The sequence below is a fragment of the Saccopteryx bilineata genome, chromosome 5 (assembly GCF_036850765.1).
Source record: "Saccopteryx bilineata isolate mSacBil1 chromosome 5, mSacBil1_pri_phased_curated, whole genome shotgun sequence".
Taxonomy (NCBI): Eukaryota; Metazoa; Chordata; class Mammalia; order Chiroptera; family Emballonuridae; genus Saccopteryx; species Saccopteryx bilineata.
The window spans coordinates 153,168,804-153,183,903 of record NC_089494.1 but is presented as its reverse complement, the minus strand read 5'-3'; the positions used below and the strand labels follow the sequence as shown (position 1 = coordinate 153,183,903).

General features: G+C 41.8%; 1 protein-coding gene across 16 annotated transcripts in view; it reads right to left on the bottom strand.

Annotated features, from left to right (window-relative positions):
* Positions 1–15,100, bottom strand: part of CELF2 (CUGBP Elav-like family member 2) — a 707,230-nt gene that overhangs the window by 112,251 nt on the left and 579,879 nt on the right. For all 16 annotated transcript variants that reach the window (XM_066278852.1, XM_066278847.1, XM_066278845.1 and 13 more), the window contains one exon: positions 1,641–1,723. In XM_066278852.1, the coding sequence (XP_066134949.1) occupies positions 1,641–1,723 (83 nt within the window). The remainder of the gene's footprint in view (positions 1–1,640; positions 1,724–15,100) is intronic.

Sequence of the window (15,100 nt, the reverse complement as noted above, 5' to 3'; positions counted from 1 at the left end):
TATGTGGAAAATAAAGCTGAAATACTTTTTTTTTTAAAGTCATTTAGATCTACTTAGAGCTGCCTTACTAAAATCCCCCTTGTAAGTTTCAGGGAGAAGTAGTTAAATTAAACTGGAAGGGAGAATTTTCATACCACACACTTGCTTTGCTGAACCGTCTCTTTGATATGCTTATAGGAAAAGGGGAAAACCAAATGGTGTAACTCAAGACCAAGGCTCACAATTTATTACTTTTGGGTGCTTATGAAGCTAATTTTTTTAAGTGAGAGGAGAGGAGGTAGAGACAGACTCCCACCTGCATCCTGATGGGGATCCACCTGGCAACCCCCATCTGGGGTTGAAGCTCAAATCAACCAGGCTAGGCTCAGTGCAAGGATGATGCTCGGACCAACCGAGCTATCCTCAGCATGTGCAGTGACACTTGGACCAATTGAGCCACTGGCTGCAGGAGGGGAAGAGAAGCAGATGCTCACTTCTCATGTGTGCCCTGTCCAGGATTTGAACCTGGGACGTCTGCACACTAGGCCAATGCTCTATTCACTGAGCCATCCAGCCAGGACCAAGAAGCTAATGTTCTGAAAATCTTTTGTTAAGTATCTTGCCACTATGAATATTAAAGCTTTTCAATGGCTCTAAGATGAATTAAACAAATGCTCTCTTTTCTGGGGTAATGGAGGGTAGGATGCATATGTGTGTGTACATCTACAGAGGCAGCTAATGACACAAAGTTAGAATTCTACCCTGAAAACATCAGGGACATTATGTTATCTTTCTTCTATTATCAAACCAGGTTTCAATAAAATCATTATCATTGCACTTCTTATCATGGGTCCTTCATATAACCAAAGCACATCATTATAATATTAAATTAACTCAACACTGACAGTCATGTCAATGAGAAAACTGTCCAAACAGCATAGGGAAATTTATACTAGCATGCACTATATAAAATTGTCTCCCCAACCCCAGAAATCACATATATAGATGAAATATATATATATATGTACATACATACACACACATATATATATATGAGTTCATTTCTAGTGAACTGTACTTATCATTAAATATTACTGGGAAGGAAATGGGGAAAAAAAGGTAAGCTTTGTATTTTCTGTTCTCTGTCAACACGAAACCACAAATTGGGCATTAAAACATTGACTTTGTTAACCACCATTGACTGTTCAGAAGCCATTAGGAGGTTTAATATTATGGCTGTACAGAGTCCATTTTGTCCTTTCAAAAGAAAAATCTAAAGACTAAATTTGAAAAGGGGCTCCCAGTGAGTAAAAGCTTTTCCTTTTCCATTTGCTTCTCTTGTGTGTGTTGTTTTTTTTCCTCCCTTTTAAAATCTTAGCCCACCCAATACTCTTTGGCAGCTGCTGTGACCCAGTGGGGCCACTCTGATTTTTTAACTAGGGGACACACTATTTGAGAGCTCTTTCCATCAGCATTAATGCCAGTGCTCTTTATGGGCTGGCCAGCTGGTTTGGCTGCTACAGGGGAACAGAGGGGTCAGCACATACTCCTCAAAAGACCAAAGTCATTTTTGGCACTAAGACCCCATAACTAGAACCTTCAGTTGAAAGGACCATTTTCAAGCAATAAAGTGATTTCGGTACAAAAGTAAACTGACTCACCCCAGGTAAAGTTTTAATATTGTGCAGTGCATTCTGGGCCTCAAGTGCAGCTTTTCTTGTATAAAATGTTACGAAACAACAACCTACAGAGAGAAATGAAAAGGTTTTAGAAATTTCTGTGAATGCTTTGCTTAGATATAATGGAGACTGTGGCGAACAAATAATCTACTTAAAAGGATGCACAATTTGAAAATAATAAAGAACATGAGAACAGTAATAACAACATCTCGAGCATTTACACAGTGCATTTTATCCTAAATCATATTTATTAGCTTTCCCCATGTTGGAGATCAATTCATAACTCTATGCACCAACTACCTGAAATACAGCTCTTCAGAAAGGAAGGTGGGAGGTGTTGGGTGAGTTGTTAATAGGACTTGTGGTGCAGCAACCACATAAAGAGAAGTGTTTAATCATGACAACAATAGCAGAAACTAACATCAACTATAATTTCCTTAAAGGATATCTCTAGAACATCACACTTTTAAAACACTTTCTGAATTCAATGGTTTCGAAAACTGGATTATAAGCTTCTTAAAAGTTGGGATAATGCTCTATTTTTTAAAAATCTCCACCATAGCACATGAAGCAAAGTCCCATACCTGAGATACTCAATATTTGTTTGCCAGAATGAAAGGCTCTATTTTAACCAGTTAGCAATTAAGTTACAATTCAGGTGGGCACATGACAAACAGATGTTTGCACACTCTGTCCCACATATTGAATATGGCTATGGTGCATCATTTGGACACCTCTGGATTCCTTATTTCCAAGAGCTGATGGGAGTCACTTATCCAGGAGAGGCTAGCATATACTCTGTTCCCAACCAGGTCCTTCCACCAAAGAAAATTATGCCAAAACCGTAGACCATTCCTTCTGTGTTCTGAAGGATGGCTGACCCCTTCTTCAACATGTAGCTGAAGATACTGGTTAACATGTCTAGTTAAACCAGATGAAGATACCAGTTAACAATCTTGTTTAATCAGCATGCAGTTTCTTAGTGCAACCAGGCTTAGGAAAAGGGTGTGGACAAAAACTAAAAGTTTAAAGAAAAAAAGATGCTGCCTCTGATCTGTGCTGTCTTTGGTAAGTTGGGCTGGGACCAAAAATGGAGAGATGCACTCATCAGGACTGTACATATTTCACCCCACTTTACTAAAGGGTCCTAATGCATGCAGCCAGGGATGGGAGAGCTTTGAGAGGCACTCCTACACCAAGGACTGCAAGTAGCAGGAGAGAAATAGATAGCACTTAGGCATCAACATTGGTTCTATTGGGGGAAAGATGAAAATAAGACCAAGAGCAAAAAATAAAATGGCACAGTTGGACAGCAGGGAGTTGGCACTACTAGCTGTTTTTAGAATGCTAAGTTGGCATTCTGATTGTTCAAAACAAATCTCATTAAAGTACAATACCATTCATAAAGTATTCCTAAATACATCAAAGATGCTTCCTCCTCATTTGGAAACTTTTTATATATTTGATTTCATTGGACTCCACTGATATTAAATATGTAAAACCTTCACCTTTTGGAACAAAGTAGAGTATGACCATAGCTTCTTGGCACTCAAAAAGTCCATGCATCCAAGAATAGGAACCCTTTAAAATAATCACTGGCATGATAGAGGAAATTCAAAAGTATGATGAAGTTTCTTTACAGAATCACTGGTAGACCATTTTTATATGAACTTTTCATTTCAGCTATTTGGACTTCTCTGACTAGAGTTCGTCTAGCCATGCTGCCTAGTGGTAGATTTTTTTTATTTTACTAATCAAATTAATAAGTGGTTTTGGCTTCACTGGCATAATGTAAGCCCAGGAAAAGCTATAGGAATTGCTTTAGATCAAGAAATAATTTAAAACAGCACAGTCAAGTCTCAACTTCCAGTACCTACTGTAATCACTCTAAGAAGAAAACTTCCAACTATATTTCTCTACGCTAAGAATGGAAAGAAAAGCAGAAAAAGACACAATCTTGCCTTCTGAAAGCTTCTAATGACCAGACTCCCTGTAAGCTCACCTCTCCCTCTCCTGGGCTTACGGGGCTTGATTCCAGATAAGGAAGCAAAGGGGAAGGCTCTGAACTTCAACCTCAATAATCAGTATCAAAAAAGAGGCAGAATCTGATACTTTAAAGCAAGTGGATTTTGGAGGTGTGATACTAAAAAAAATATATTTCGGATGGGGTATCAGTTATATGATAGTTTGCTTGCCTGGGAAGGAGGCAGTTTAGGAAAGATGAAAAACAAAATGCCAGTTTGGCCATGCTCAGAGCTGAGAATGACACATTTAGATTGGTCTAAAAGAACAGTGACATAAAAGTGAAACTAAGAGACATTGATAAGAGTGTGGTGGTTATGGGGGGAGGGGGAAAGGAAAGGGAAAGGGGGAGGGGGAGGGGCACAAAGAAAACTAGATAGAAAGTGACAGAAGACAATCTGACTTTGGGTGATGGGTATGCAACATAATTGAACGACAAGATAACCTGGACTTGTTATCTTTGAATATATGTATCCTGATTTATTGATGTTGCCCCATTAAAAAAAAATAAAATTAAAAAAAAAAAAAGAACAGTGAAATGACAGGGGAGCTGGAATTGGAGAAGTAAGTACAAATGCTAAGATAAGAGCAACTAGGAACAAAGATGATATAAACTGAAGGAAGCTCATATGTTCGGCCAGAGCTCTGACCAACACGCAGTGGTCTCAGCAATAAAGCAAGCTCTTCTGCCTCAGACACCTAAACAAAATGCCCTCTATTTCCCATTGCCTGAAATCCTCTCGGAAAGCACAGTTCATTTCCTGTTCAAGTATTAATATGGTGCCCTTGGGGATGGTAACATTTCATCGTTCCAAGCTATAGTATTTACATCTTAGTATAAATTTGGCTCAAGTGTTCTTCTCTTGAACAAAGTTCTTCGTAAATGGAAGGGGGGTTTTGTTTGTTGATTTTGAGAAAGGACAAGTTTGAAGCTGACTTGTAGGTAGTGTGGGAGAATGTACAGAGGGGTGATGGGAAGATGCTGCAAATCTCAAACTCTTTCCAGTTTCACCCAGGGTCCTCTGCCTAGCTAACTGACAAGGTGAAATCAGGCATTTATTAATACTGATCCTCTCCAAAATAGAGCTCTTAATTCTTCCTCTGTGCCCATTTGAACAAAGGAGTTTTCTTTTGTTTATTTTTTTTCTTAAGATGATACCAAGATCAGCTCTAGTTCTGGTTGTAACACAAAAGGGTATAGCCTGCATAATATTGGTGATGTGCTTCCCTTACTGCTCACTGAAACCCAACCCAAAAGCTCAGTTCTGTATGTGCCACGCTTGTCAAGCCAACTTGGCACCTTTGAAAAAGGTGTCCCATCTCCAGGTGGGCATAGCCCCCTCCATAGCCCAGGCTGAATTTCTGCCCCACTTGTAGTCTCAGCTGGGCACACTCATGCAATGAACAACTTGCAGAAATGTGGGAGTTCTGGGGAGGGCAACAGAATCTGGAATAACACCCAAGATGTTTCCTTTTGGTTTCATACATTTGGATCCTGAGTGACTCAGGGGGAAACAGCAAACGTCCTCTGTACCTTAGTTAGTTTAGTTTCATCACACCAGTAAATAAAAACTAGGTGTAAGGTATTTTTCCCCGCTGAGGAAGAAGGAAGGGGTCGGAGCCACAAAGTGTGGAATAGTAAAAGGCTTTATTAAGTACAGAGCATGCATCCCGCCTGGCGATGTTCCCTGGCCCCGAGGAAAGATGGAGGCCAGGGAAGTCGCAAGTGGTGACCTGTGTGAGGGATATTTAAAGGGTCCCTAGGGTGGTCGAGCTAATATGACGTGGTGAAATCTCACTGGCTGGCAGACGGTTGCTGTTTTCCAAAGGGCTCCTGGGAAGTTTCTTTTGGTGCGCTTGGTTGTGGGCGGTCCTAGCCGAAGTTCCCGGGCCTGAGCTTTCCCATTATCCACCAACCTTACACTAGGTCTGCCTAAAATCCTTCCCCAAGCAATACGGACAGACAGCCAAAGCATTTCATTCAAAAAAAATTTAAATTTAAAAGTCAAAAGTATTCTTTACCTTTCTTGGGCTAAAAATGTCTTGCACTTTATTTGGCATGAATACCAATCCATTTAATAAAAACCGTGTTTGATTAAGTTATGTTAAAATTTGTAGAACACAGAATTGTAAATTTAAATAGTCCCCTTAAATGCTGCAGTTTGTATCCCCCCACTTCCAGAATAAAAATGTGTTAAAGACTCTTGTTTCTTGATCATCCTCTAACCACCATAATCTTTTTTTTATCCATCTATCACTTGATATGCTCACTTAAAATTTTAATTCACTGACTCACAGAGATTATTTCAACAAAGGAAGGGCAAAATATCATTACTTGGAAATATCATATTTGGTAATTATCATGGAAAAAGGTCAGGGAGCTACTATAGATCCCAAAAGACCCATGAAGCTTCAATGAGGCTGGAATTTTCTTTCTTGCCTACCCTAACTGATGTACAGCTGTTAAGGGAACCACCTGTCTCTGAGATTTCCCCACACCAGCTGTAACTCAGGTCTGAAATTTATTGAATGCATCTTCAGGTCAGCTGCAACACCAGATGGCTCGGCACTCTGATTCTGGGGACAGAACTCCCTCCTTCAGCAGTTCTGTTTCCAACATTTTCGTAAGGTGGGTGTTAAGTATCTACAATATCCACAGGTGCTCTTCAGTGGTCAGCGGACACAACACACACATAGGGGGACAACCCCTTTGGCTTCTGGGATTCCCAGAACCTACCTTTCTCTACTGCCCATGGAGTGCAGAGGAAGGTGTTTCTCCATGTCAAACCTGGGAAGTGACCTGCCAGGGGGCTCTGGGGGATGAGCAGAGGCTAATGCAGTTTGATGAGTCAGGTGCTTCCGTAAACCTCAAAACTCTTTTTCTGCTTAAGGCTGCTAATTTTTGTTGCTTCACATTTTCCTGCTTTGCTCGTTTGACACTAATAAGCACTTGTACTTCACAATTCTTGCTAGCTTTACCCACTCACTGAGGACTTTCTGCCAGTGGCACCAGCCAACTTAGAAAAGGTGAACACAATGTTCCCTACTCAGGTTTCTCTAAGACATCCTGCTTTTCTACAGTTCCACTGCATCAGTTAGAGGTTTAGAATTTGGAGCAACAGATGAAGACATAAATAGTTCTATCTTTAATGTGTATATTTATCAACCCCACCCTACTGCTCCTCAGAAGGGCTTTTTGAATTCACAGGTGAAATTGGTTTACTAGCACAACTTGAGATGTGATTTCAGAACCAAACACCAGTCGCAGGCCTCACAGAACCTCGCATGTCCCCTACTGATGATTCCTCTATCGATCATCAAGAGGAGCTGATGAGTCCGTATAAACATTACAGGGCAACACTTTAACTCATATTGACCATTAACGCCTCCCTGTGAATTCATTTTGCTGCTTGACTTTGAACATCTAGCAGAGCCCCTAGGAAGGCAGATCAAGTCTGATATTGGAAGAGATCTGCAAGACAAAGACCCAGGAATGCAGGGTGCCATCTGCGAAGGCCGGTGGTGCAAGGCCTAAAGTGAGCATCTCTGGCTGGTCAGCAAGCAAGTGTATGCTGTGCACCGAAGTCAGAAGGGAGGAACAGAAAAGTCACCGGGTTCCACATCCCTTGTCCACACACCTCTGTCTGTCTCCTTAGAGTCCTGTCAGGGGGTTTGGGAGTCTTTTATTACCCCAGTTCCCATAAGTGAGCAAGTTTAGCAATCTAGTTGCATATGTTTTAGCTTGTAAAGTGAAGTGTAATCAGTATTATAATTGTGCAATAAGATTAGACCATACTGCATCAGAAGTTGAGAGCTGCCGTTCTCGGAGAGGCTGCGTGCTACATTGTCTGGATAGGATAGCTGGCATCTGACTATATCTCTTCACAAATGGTTTCTATTGTTATGAAGGGTTCCCTTAGGTATTTCGCTGGCATAATTGCTGAATAATTTGAGATAGTGTTATAGGTCTTTGCTGTTTCCAAAGATAAAGCTCCAAACAAGACAGGCCAGTGGTTATCTACACACACACACACACACACACACGATCAAGTAGATTTACCCTCAAAGAAACCATCTGGATTATCACAAATCTTTTCAAACCACAACTGTTTCTCCTAAAAATCTTTGCTTCGAAACTCTTGGGAATAATACTCAGAATAAAAAACAAAGCACTATGTATGCAGAGACAACCAGTTTATATCGTCCTGCCCTGAGTCAAACAGCCATCTGTTTACATCGCTCAGTGTGGAGGGTAGTGTAGACACAGCCCTAGAGAATGACACTACAGATCAGATTTCAAAATGAACTCTGTCCCCAAAAAGACTGACTCCACACTTTAAAGAGATTTCCTCTGAGTTTTTCAAACCTTACCAAGTTGGGGAGGAAGGAAACTAAGGTTTGAGGCTCTGGAGACACCATTTAAAAAGACATTTTCTTCAAGCCTCTGACTCTAAAATATAGACCAAGTATTACATCTGTGTGTTGTCTTAAGGAATCCAGGTGTAAAGTTGGGAGGTCAGTGACTTGGTTTTTAATTATTGAAATAGTCACCCATCAGCTGTAGTTAGACATTTCAGATTACAGGCCAACCATTTACACTCAGTAGCACCGGAAGCCAGCCCTGCATCTGTCTGGTGTGGCGACACATTTCTCAGGGCTCTACTTACCAGCCTGGGCTGAGTAGAAACCCTCTTGTGAAAAGGGCTCTTACAAAGAGGAGAAAGGACCTTTTAAGAATGTTCTGGTTCTAACTGCTAATTCTTTTTCTGATGCCACTCTTCAATAATATTTTTAAATGGAAAATTGTGGGGCGTTTTCCAAAGCACATACAAATAACTGTACAATGTGAGGATGGAGGTGAGGGTGAGAAAATAATTTCCCACACTCTGAGGCCAAGCTACTAAAATAAAATGTATTTCAGGTTTGGAGCTGAAGGTGCTGTTGTGCATGTGACCACCTGTCTCCTCAGGCAACTCTGTTCATGTCTTCAAGCCCATCCAATGTCTTAACAGAAAAGAAATCTATGTTACTTTCTAAATATAAGCAAATAAACACTTGAAAACAGCCACAGAAGGGTCATCTGATGGTTGAACCCTGCATTTATTTATTTATTTAAAAAACTAAGTCATGGTTGTGGCAGACAAACTCAATTCAAGATATATTTCAATTCAGGACATCAACAAAGTCATCATGTTGTGAATTGAAAATTATTTTAATAGCTGCCTTTGAATTCTGAGGGGCTGACAAATCAAGGGACTAAGGCCCTTAAAGGCTAAATTAGTGAACCCGCTCTGGTTTTTCTCTTTCTGTGAATGACGCTCTCTCTTTGCAAGCAAAGCAGGTGCCTGCGGTACACAAGTTGCATCGCAATCGAGATCTCAACTCAGTAGCATCCAGGACAGTTGAAGTCAAAAGAGGACATATTCCTCACCCTTGACTACCCTTGTAATCTATTTTCTCCCTCAATTTTTGCCACTATATAGAGAATTTAATACTTTTCCAGAGAACAAAGGTTGTTGGTCTAAGTGGCGTATTTTGTGCTCAAGTCAATCTCACACACACCAAGGTTTCCACTAGCAATCACTGGCCTCACCCCTGCCAAGACCCTCGACTTTCAGTTTCTACAAAGCAGTTAAAGGTTCAAAAACCCCATCAAAAATCCCCTGAATTATTTTTTTTTAAAGAAAAGTTAGCACTGACCTTAAAAAAAGTAGTAGTTTATAAGTGGCCTGGAGTGACCCTTGGCACCTTGATGAAAAAAGACAAGGACAAAATGCCATTCCTTGAAAGTACAGACACTTCAGGAGGCAAACTGATACCTGAAGCAGCACAGACGTGTCCCTTTCCTTGGCACCAAGTCCACCCACAAAGAACTGGTGCTACCAGTTAAAATCTATGTCAAATGCACTGGGAGTAACTTTGTGGCCTCCATGGTCCTAGGTGTTTCCTTTACTTTGTCTTCAAAACATGGCTTGCCTTAGAAGAGTGCAAGATGGGACTTCACAAGCAATGCTCCTGACTCCATGGCGACGGTAAGACTCAGCTCCGGCGCTGCCACGCGCAGGTGCGTGTTCCGCTCCCATCCCTTACGCAGCTCCTTTCTGCTTGGAGGCCACACCCTGACAGTTGCAATGACATATGCTGAGATGTGAAAGAAAGGAATGAAAAAAACAGCATTCAAGGCAAAAATAACTAACTAACTAAAATAAAATAAAATAAAATCTCTGGGAAGAATGTGCAAAAACAAAGAGTTTTGTCTTGTAAGTCCTCCCTCACTTTCATCTGGCTTTAAACTCAAAACCAAAAAAAAAAAAAAAAATGAGAGGAAGTCAACATAGCATGGCTTCTTCTTGGCTTCTATATCCCTTTCCAGGAAATCACGGAGTTTTACATTTGTTAACTCAACTAACCTGACAAGAAGCTAACAGAAAAGACAAAACCATCCTAATAATTATCAGTTGACAACATTCTTCAAAGTCAATGCCAACTGGCTGTATCCGGGTAGCTCTGTGGATAAAGTGTCGACCTGGCAAGCCAGAGGTCGCAGGTTCTACCCCCGGTCAGGGCACATAGGAACACCTAAGTGAAAACAATGAGTTGATGCTTCTGCCTCCCTCTCTCAATCCCTCTCTCTTTTTTTCTCTCAAATCAATGAAAGGAAAAAAAAAAAAAAAAAGAACCAATGGCTATCAGAGGAGCTATCCCATGAACCACCCCTGATAGTTTCTATTTAGAATACTTTCAACATCCTTTACTGTCATCAAAAATGTCTTTTTAACAACCTAAACCTCTGTTGTTTGAAAGTTTTAAGAGTCTCCTAAGATAAACCATTTTTCTCTATCTAAAAGTGGGTCTTCCATATCCAGTATAACAGCTAGCTACCCAATACAAATGCCACATCTTGTAGAAATCAACTTGTAACGAAACCGTATCCAATTAGCTTAGTTTTATGGAGTTTGATATAATTGGCACCCTGATGTAAAAAGTATTACCATCTGGCCACCACCTAGGAAGCAGAAAAACAGTACTGCCATTCTCTCAGAGCTTGAATTATGTGGCTGTCACCATTTGGATCACCAAGTGCAAACCGAAGGGAACCCCTTGGGGGTTTCACTGACAAAGCAGGAGCTGTATCTCTTGCTTCTGGCTGCCTGGGGCAGTGATCTCTACTTCTTCTAAAATTCTGACTCCATGTCCCCAGCAGGACTACCCCTATATGGCAAAGCCAAGCCAACCTTTCAGCCAGCGAAAGAACACTGCTCTCCCCGGCTCCCTGCAACCCTGCATCTCCCCAGACCCCGTACCTGACGTGGCCTTGTTCGGGTAAGCAGCCACAGATCCCGGCTACTGCCAGCCTCCTGCTGCTCCGGGCCATCTGGAGAAGCCACCTCCTGCTCCCACGGCCCTGTGAACAGGGCCTCACTCCCTAAATCTTCAGCCAGGAAAATCAAGCTTCTTTCTTCCTTTCCTCCCTTTCCTCTCTTTTTTAACCTAGATTAAATCTACTGTATTTTCAAGAAAGCAATTGAGGGGGATGGTGCATCACTGTGTGTGCTGCAAAGCTTCCTCAACCATTATCATGTAAACGTCAAGGACAGTAGGACACAGACAGAAAAGGTATCAAGGGCAAAAGTGCTGGGATCTGCTTTTTCCCCTTTACTCTGGGCCTCTGAAATAAGCCACTTTCCTTAAACCACTTCAAACAGCCAATACCTGTGAAAGTATCTGAAGAATTTTCCCTTTTCCCTTGATATGACAATCACTGTACTGAACTGCTTCTTGAGCTCTCCCACTCTGCTCTCAGCATGGAAAGGTGAGTTTACAGGTGAGGCATGTGCGCATCAAGGAGCCATGGGGACAGGGTGAAGGAAGCAAGCAGTCTCCTTTGTTACAGGAAAGGTCACTTGACCATTGGAATACACGGCAATAAGCAAACTGTAGAGTTATTATACTTTTATTTTAAAATACTAATTCTAGAGTGGGAAGAAGGGCCGTGTATTTTCTCTAAAGGTAAAAAACCAACAACTAGGTTGAACCTGACAAGTCAACTACAAGGTCATATATATCAGTGACCCTAAATCAGGGGTCCCCAAACTGCAGCCCCCTGAGGTAATTTATCTGGCCCCCGCTGCACTTCTGGAAGAGGCACCTCTTTCATTGGTGGTCAGTGAGAGGAGCATAGTTCCCACTGAAATACTGGTCAGTTTGTTGATTTAAATTTACTTGTTCTTTATTTTAAATACTGTATTTGTTCCCGTTTTGTTTTTTTACTTTAAAATAAGATATGTGCAGTGTGCATAGGGATTTGTTCATAGTTTTTTTTATAGTCCGGCCCTCCAACGGTCTGAGGAACAGTGAACTGGCCCCCTGTGTAAAAAGTTTGGGGACCCCTGCCCTAAATTCATTGTGACTGGACTGGGCGGGTGGGTCTCAGGAGTCCCGGTGGTGAGGAGACGGGAGCAGTGGGAAAGGCAGCACTGTCTCCTCCAAGGGCCCCTGGCTGGGCAGGCCTGCAGGCTGAGCAACCGAGTCACCTCCACACAGACGAAGGAGGTGGCCCAGGGTTAACTGTGGTAGAAGGTGCTTCTGTCTTGAATCCAGTTAAAAAGGATTTAGTTTCTAAAGTACTGAAGGACCTCATTAAAAAGAAGCTTTTAATAAAAGGTTATTTCATAGTATGGATTCTCTTCAGGATCAATGGCATTTTAATCAGGAGTTTGGTGGCAACGAGAGTAGGTTAAAATCTTATTTATTTTCCTAGGTTTCTCAGTTCAGGACACTGGGCTCTGAGACGCTCCTGGCCAGGCAAGTCTGTTAGGTTTCAGCCTCACTGTCCAGCTTCCCAGGTGCGCTGATTTGTACTCCTGGAGACTAGGAATACAGAACCATTACTGTTTAGCTCTGTCCTTATTATTGTTTAGCTCTGTCCTTCAGCGATGTCAGTGACATCACTGGTACTTTAACTTCTTACAGCCTGATCTAGGTGGGGTCGCACCCTCAAGAGGTACTTCAATCCAGAGTAGAATCAAAATATTTTTTCTGGAATCGTTGTAAGGAATCCTAACTACTTCCTGACTCTAGTTGTTACAGCCAAAGTGAAATGGAGAGGCAGATCCTTTGGCATAGAAACTGTGTGTTGACTAAGGTGAAGATTCACACTTATTTAGATGGTTTCCTGTGCTCCACTGACCCGAGAGCGACTATTATGGCTACGGTCACTGCCTCACTCACTCCCATGATGACTAAGTCATTTTTCAGGTGCAAGTAGATCAGGGAGGGAGAGAATTTTACAAATTGCCTGGAACAGCAGAACTCATGCAGGAAATGCACTTTTGTAGCCAAATATCCAGCGTTCTCACGGCAGAGGCTATGGCAGTTTTCAAAGTCACACCGGATTTTCTCTTCTGCTTCATTCATAAAACTTCACAGTGAGTAAAGGAGTCACCCCATATTAGACTTGCAGATTGACTGGGGGTTTGGCACAATTTTTTTTAACCTCTTCAAGCTTCTGTTTCCTTATTTATAAAATCAGTTTAGTAAGAGCAGCTATATCACAGGGTTGCCATATTAAACAAAATACTTTGTGAAAACGTATGATGTAGCTCCTGGCATATCCATCAAAGTGCTGAATAACGGTTACATTTGCTCATCCACCTTGAATTTATATTCCTGCATAAAGCCCCGAGCCAGGCAGAACCGCTGCAGGTTCCCTGTGAGGCAGGTGAGGGGGGCACTATCAGCAGTGGGGGGAGCCAGCCGGTTTGCACCGGCTCAGCATAAGCAGAACCAATACCTAATTTTTTGTTGAGTTCCGTGAACTGGTTGTTATAATGGCACTTATTATAGAGAGTATTCAGCATACTCTCTAAGGTGGGCACGGGGCAGCCGCCCAATGTGAAAATCACAAGTTTACATTTCTTACTCTTTATAACGTTCATCTGCTCAGCAGCGTATTCTAAGCCCCTGTAGTAATGTTCATTCTGTCCATAGGTAAAAAGTTGCAAGTGAGGACGCCAATTAAGAAGCAACATGGAAATATCTTAAATAATAGTTTTATTGTTTTTTGTCAGGTATTATTTAATATTTTTCATTAATCCTTTAAAACTCCTTCTTATAACATAATCTAGATTTGTGTACCTCTTTATTGTTCTTATTTAAGTATTAAATGCATGAAATAGTAAATGACCTTTTATACTGTAAGTGGTCCTTAGGGCAGAGAACCAGTTGTTAAATGATTTGAGTCCCACCAGTGCCTGCTCCTCGGTTGTAATGAAAGTAACTGACGCACCGAAAGGCAGTGTCCACACATCTGCCACAGTGCCGTGCTGCTCCCCGCCGGCCTCCAGGTGAGCCCTGTTCTGAATGATGACCACGCACCCTTTAACAGGGTTTGGAATTGATTTTGTTGTCTTGCTTTCTGAAGTAATTACTCAGAACTAGCCAAGTTCACCAATTTGCATGGCCTTTGAGTACTCTGCACATCCATTTACATGGCCTCTAAAACAGTCAATCAATTTTAATGGAATCATTGGGATGACTTTCCTGTTCAGGCTACAACAAAATTTTCCCCAACTGTATACTTGATGGTACTCCCCCAAGAGCCAAAAATTCCCTAAAACAGTTTGTTATTTGAAATAAAACTTGTTGCTGTCTAATGAGCACAGTTTAACCACAGATACGTCACTTCCCTTTTATCTCAGCAACAAAGGAGGAGGAGGAAAAGCTTTGCGTGAAGCGGAGGCACTCTAAATGTCTAGGGTCAGGAGTGGAAAGGAGGAGGACTGGGTGCCTGTCCCCAAGGTGCATTCAGGCACCCCTGAAAATGGGGTTCCAGCGGCTGGATTTCATTTTGAGAGTTCCCATCACATAGTGATCACACACAGGAAGAAACTGCTGACCGCCTGAGGAATTGCCGTCTCTTACCATAGTTCCATTCCTGTTTTGTCATCGTGCTACCTAGGATCACGGAAGCTCTCTGAGGGTAGGGGGCACATCAAAAGGTTCATTGGTCCCCTTAACAAGGTATGGCATGGTGCCTGGAATCTGGTGCTTTTAAAATACTTGCTGATAGACTGTTCCCAAGGCATTTCCCCATCGGCTCACCTGAGAGCAACTCGGTTTTCTTTTAGACTTAATGTTTCACGAGCCTTTCGGATGAAGGTTATTAATGGTCAAAACAGCCCATGTGATACTCTTTAGTCCATATCCTGAGAAATGACTCTGGAATGGTTGACCAGTTTCTGGCCTCAGATAGGTGCAGTTTAATGCTTAGGTGAGAGAGTTTGTTCAATCCACTTAGTACTGTGCCCATCTCAGATTCTGACATACGGAAAATACTAAGTAAATGTTGGCTTCTTTCCCTCCTTCTACTTATAATACAATTTTAGGGGCACCATGGAAGCTCCCTCTTTATCTAGGGT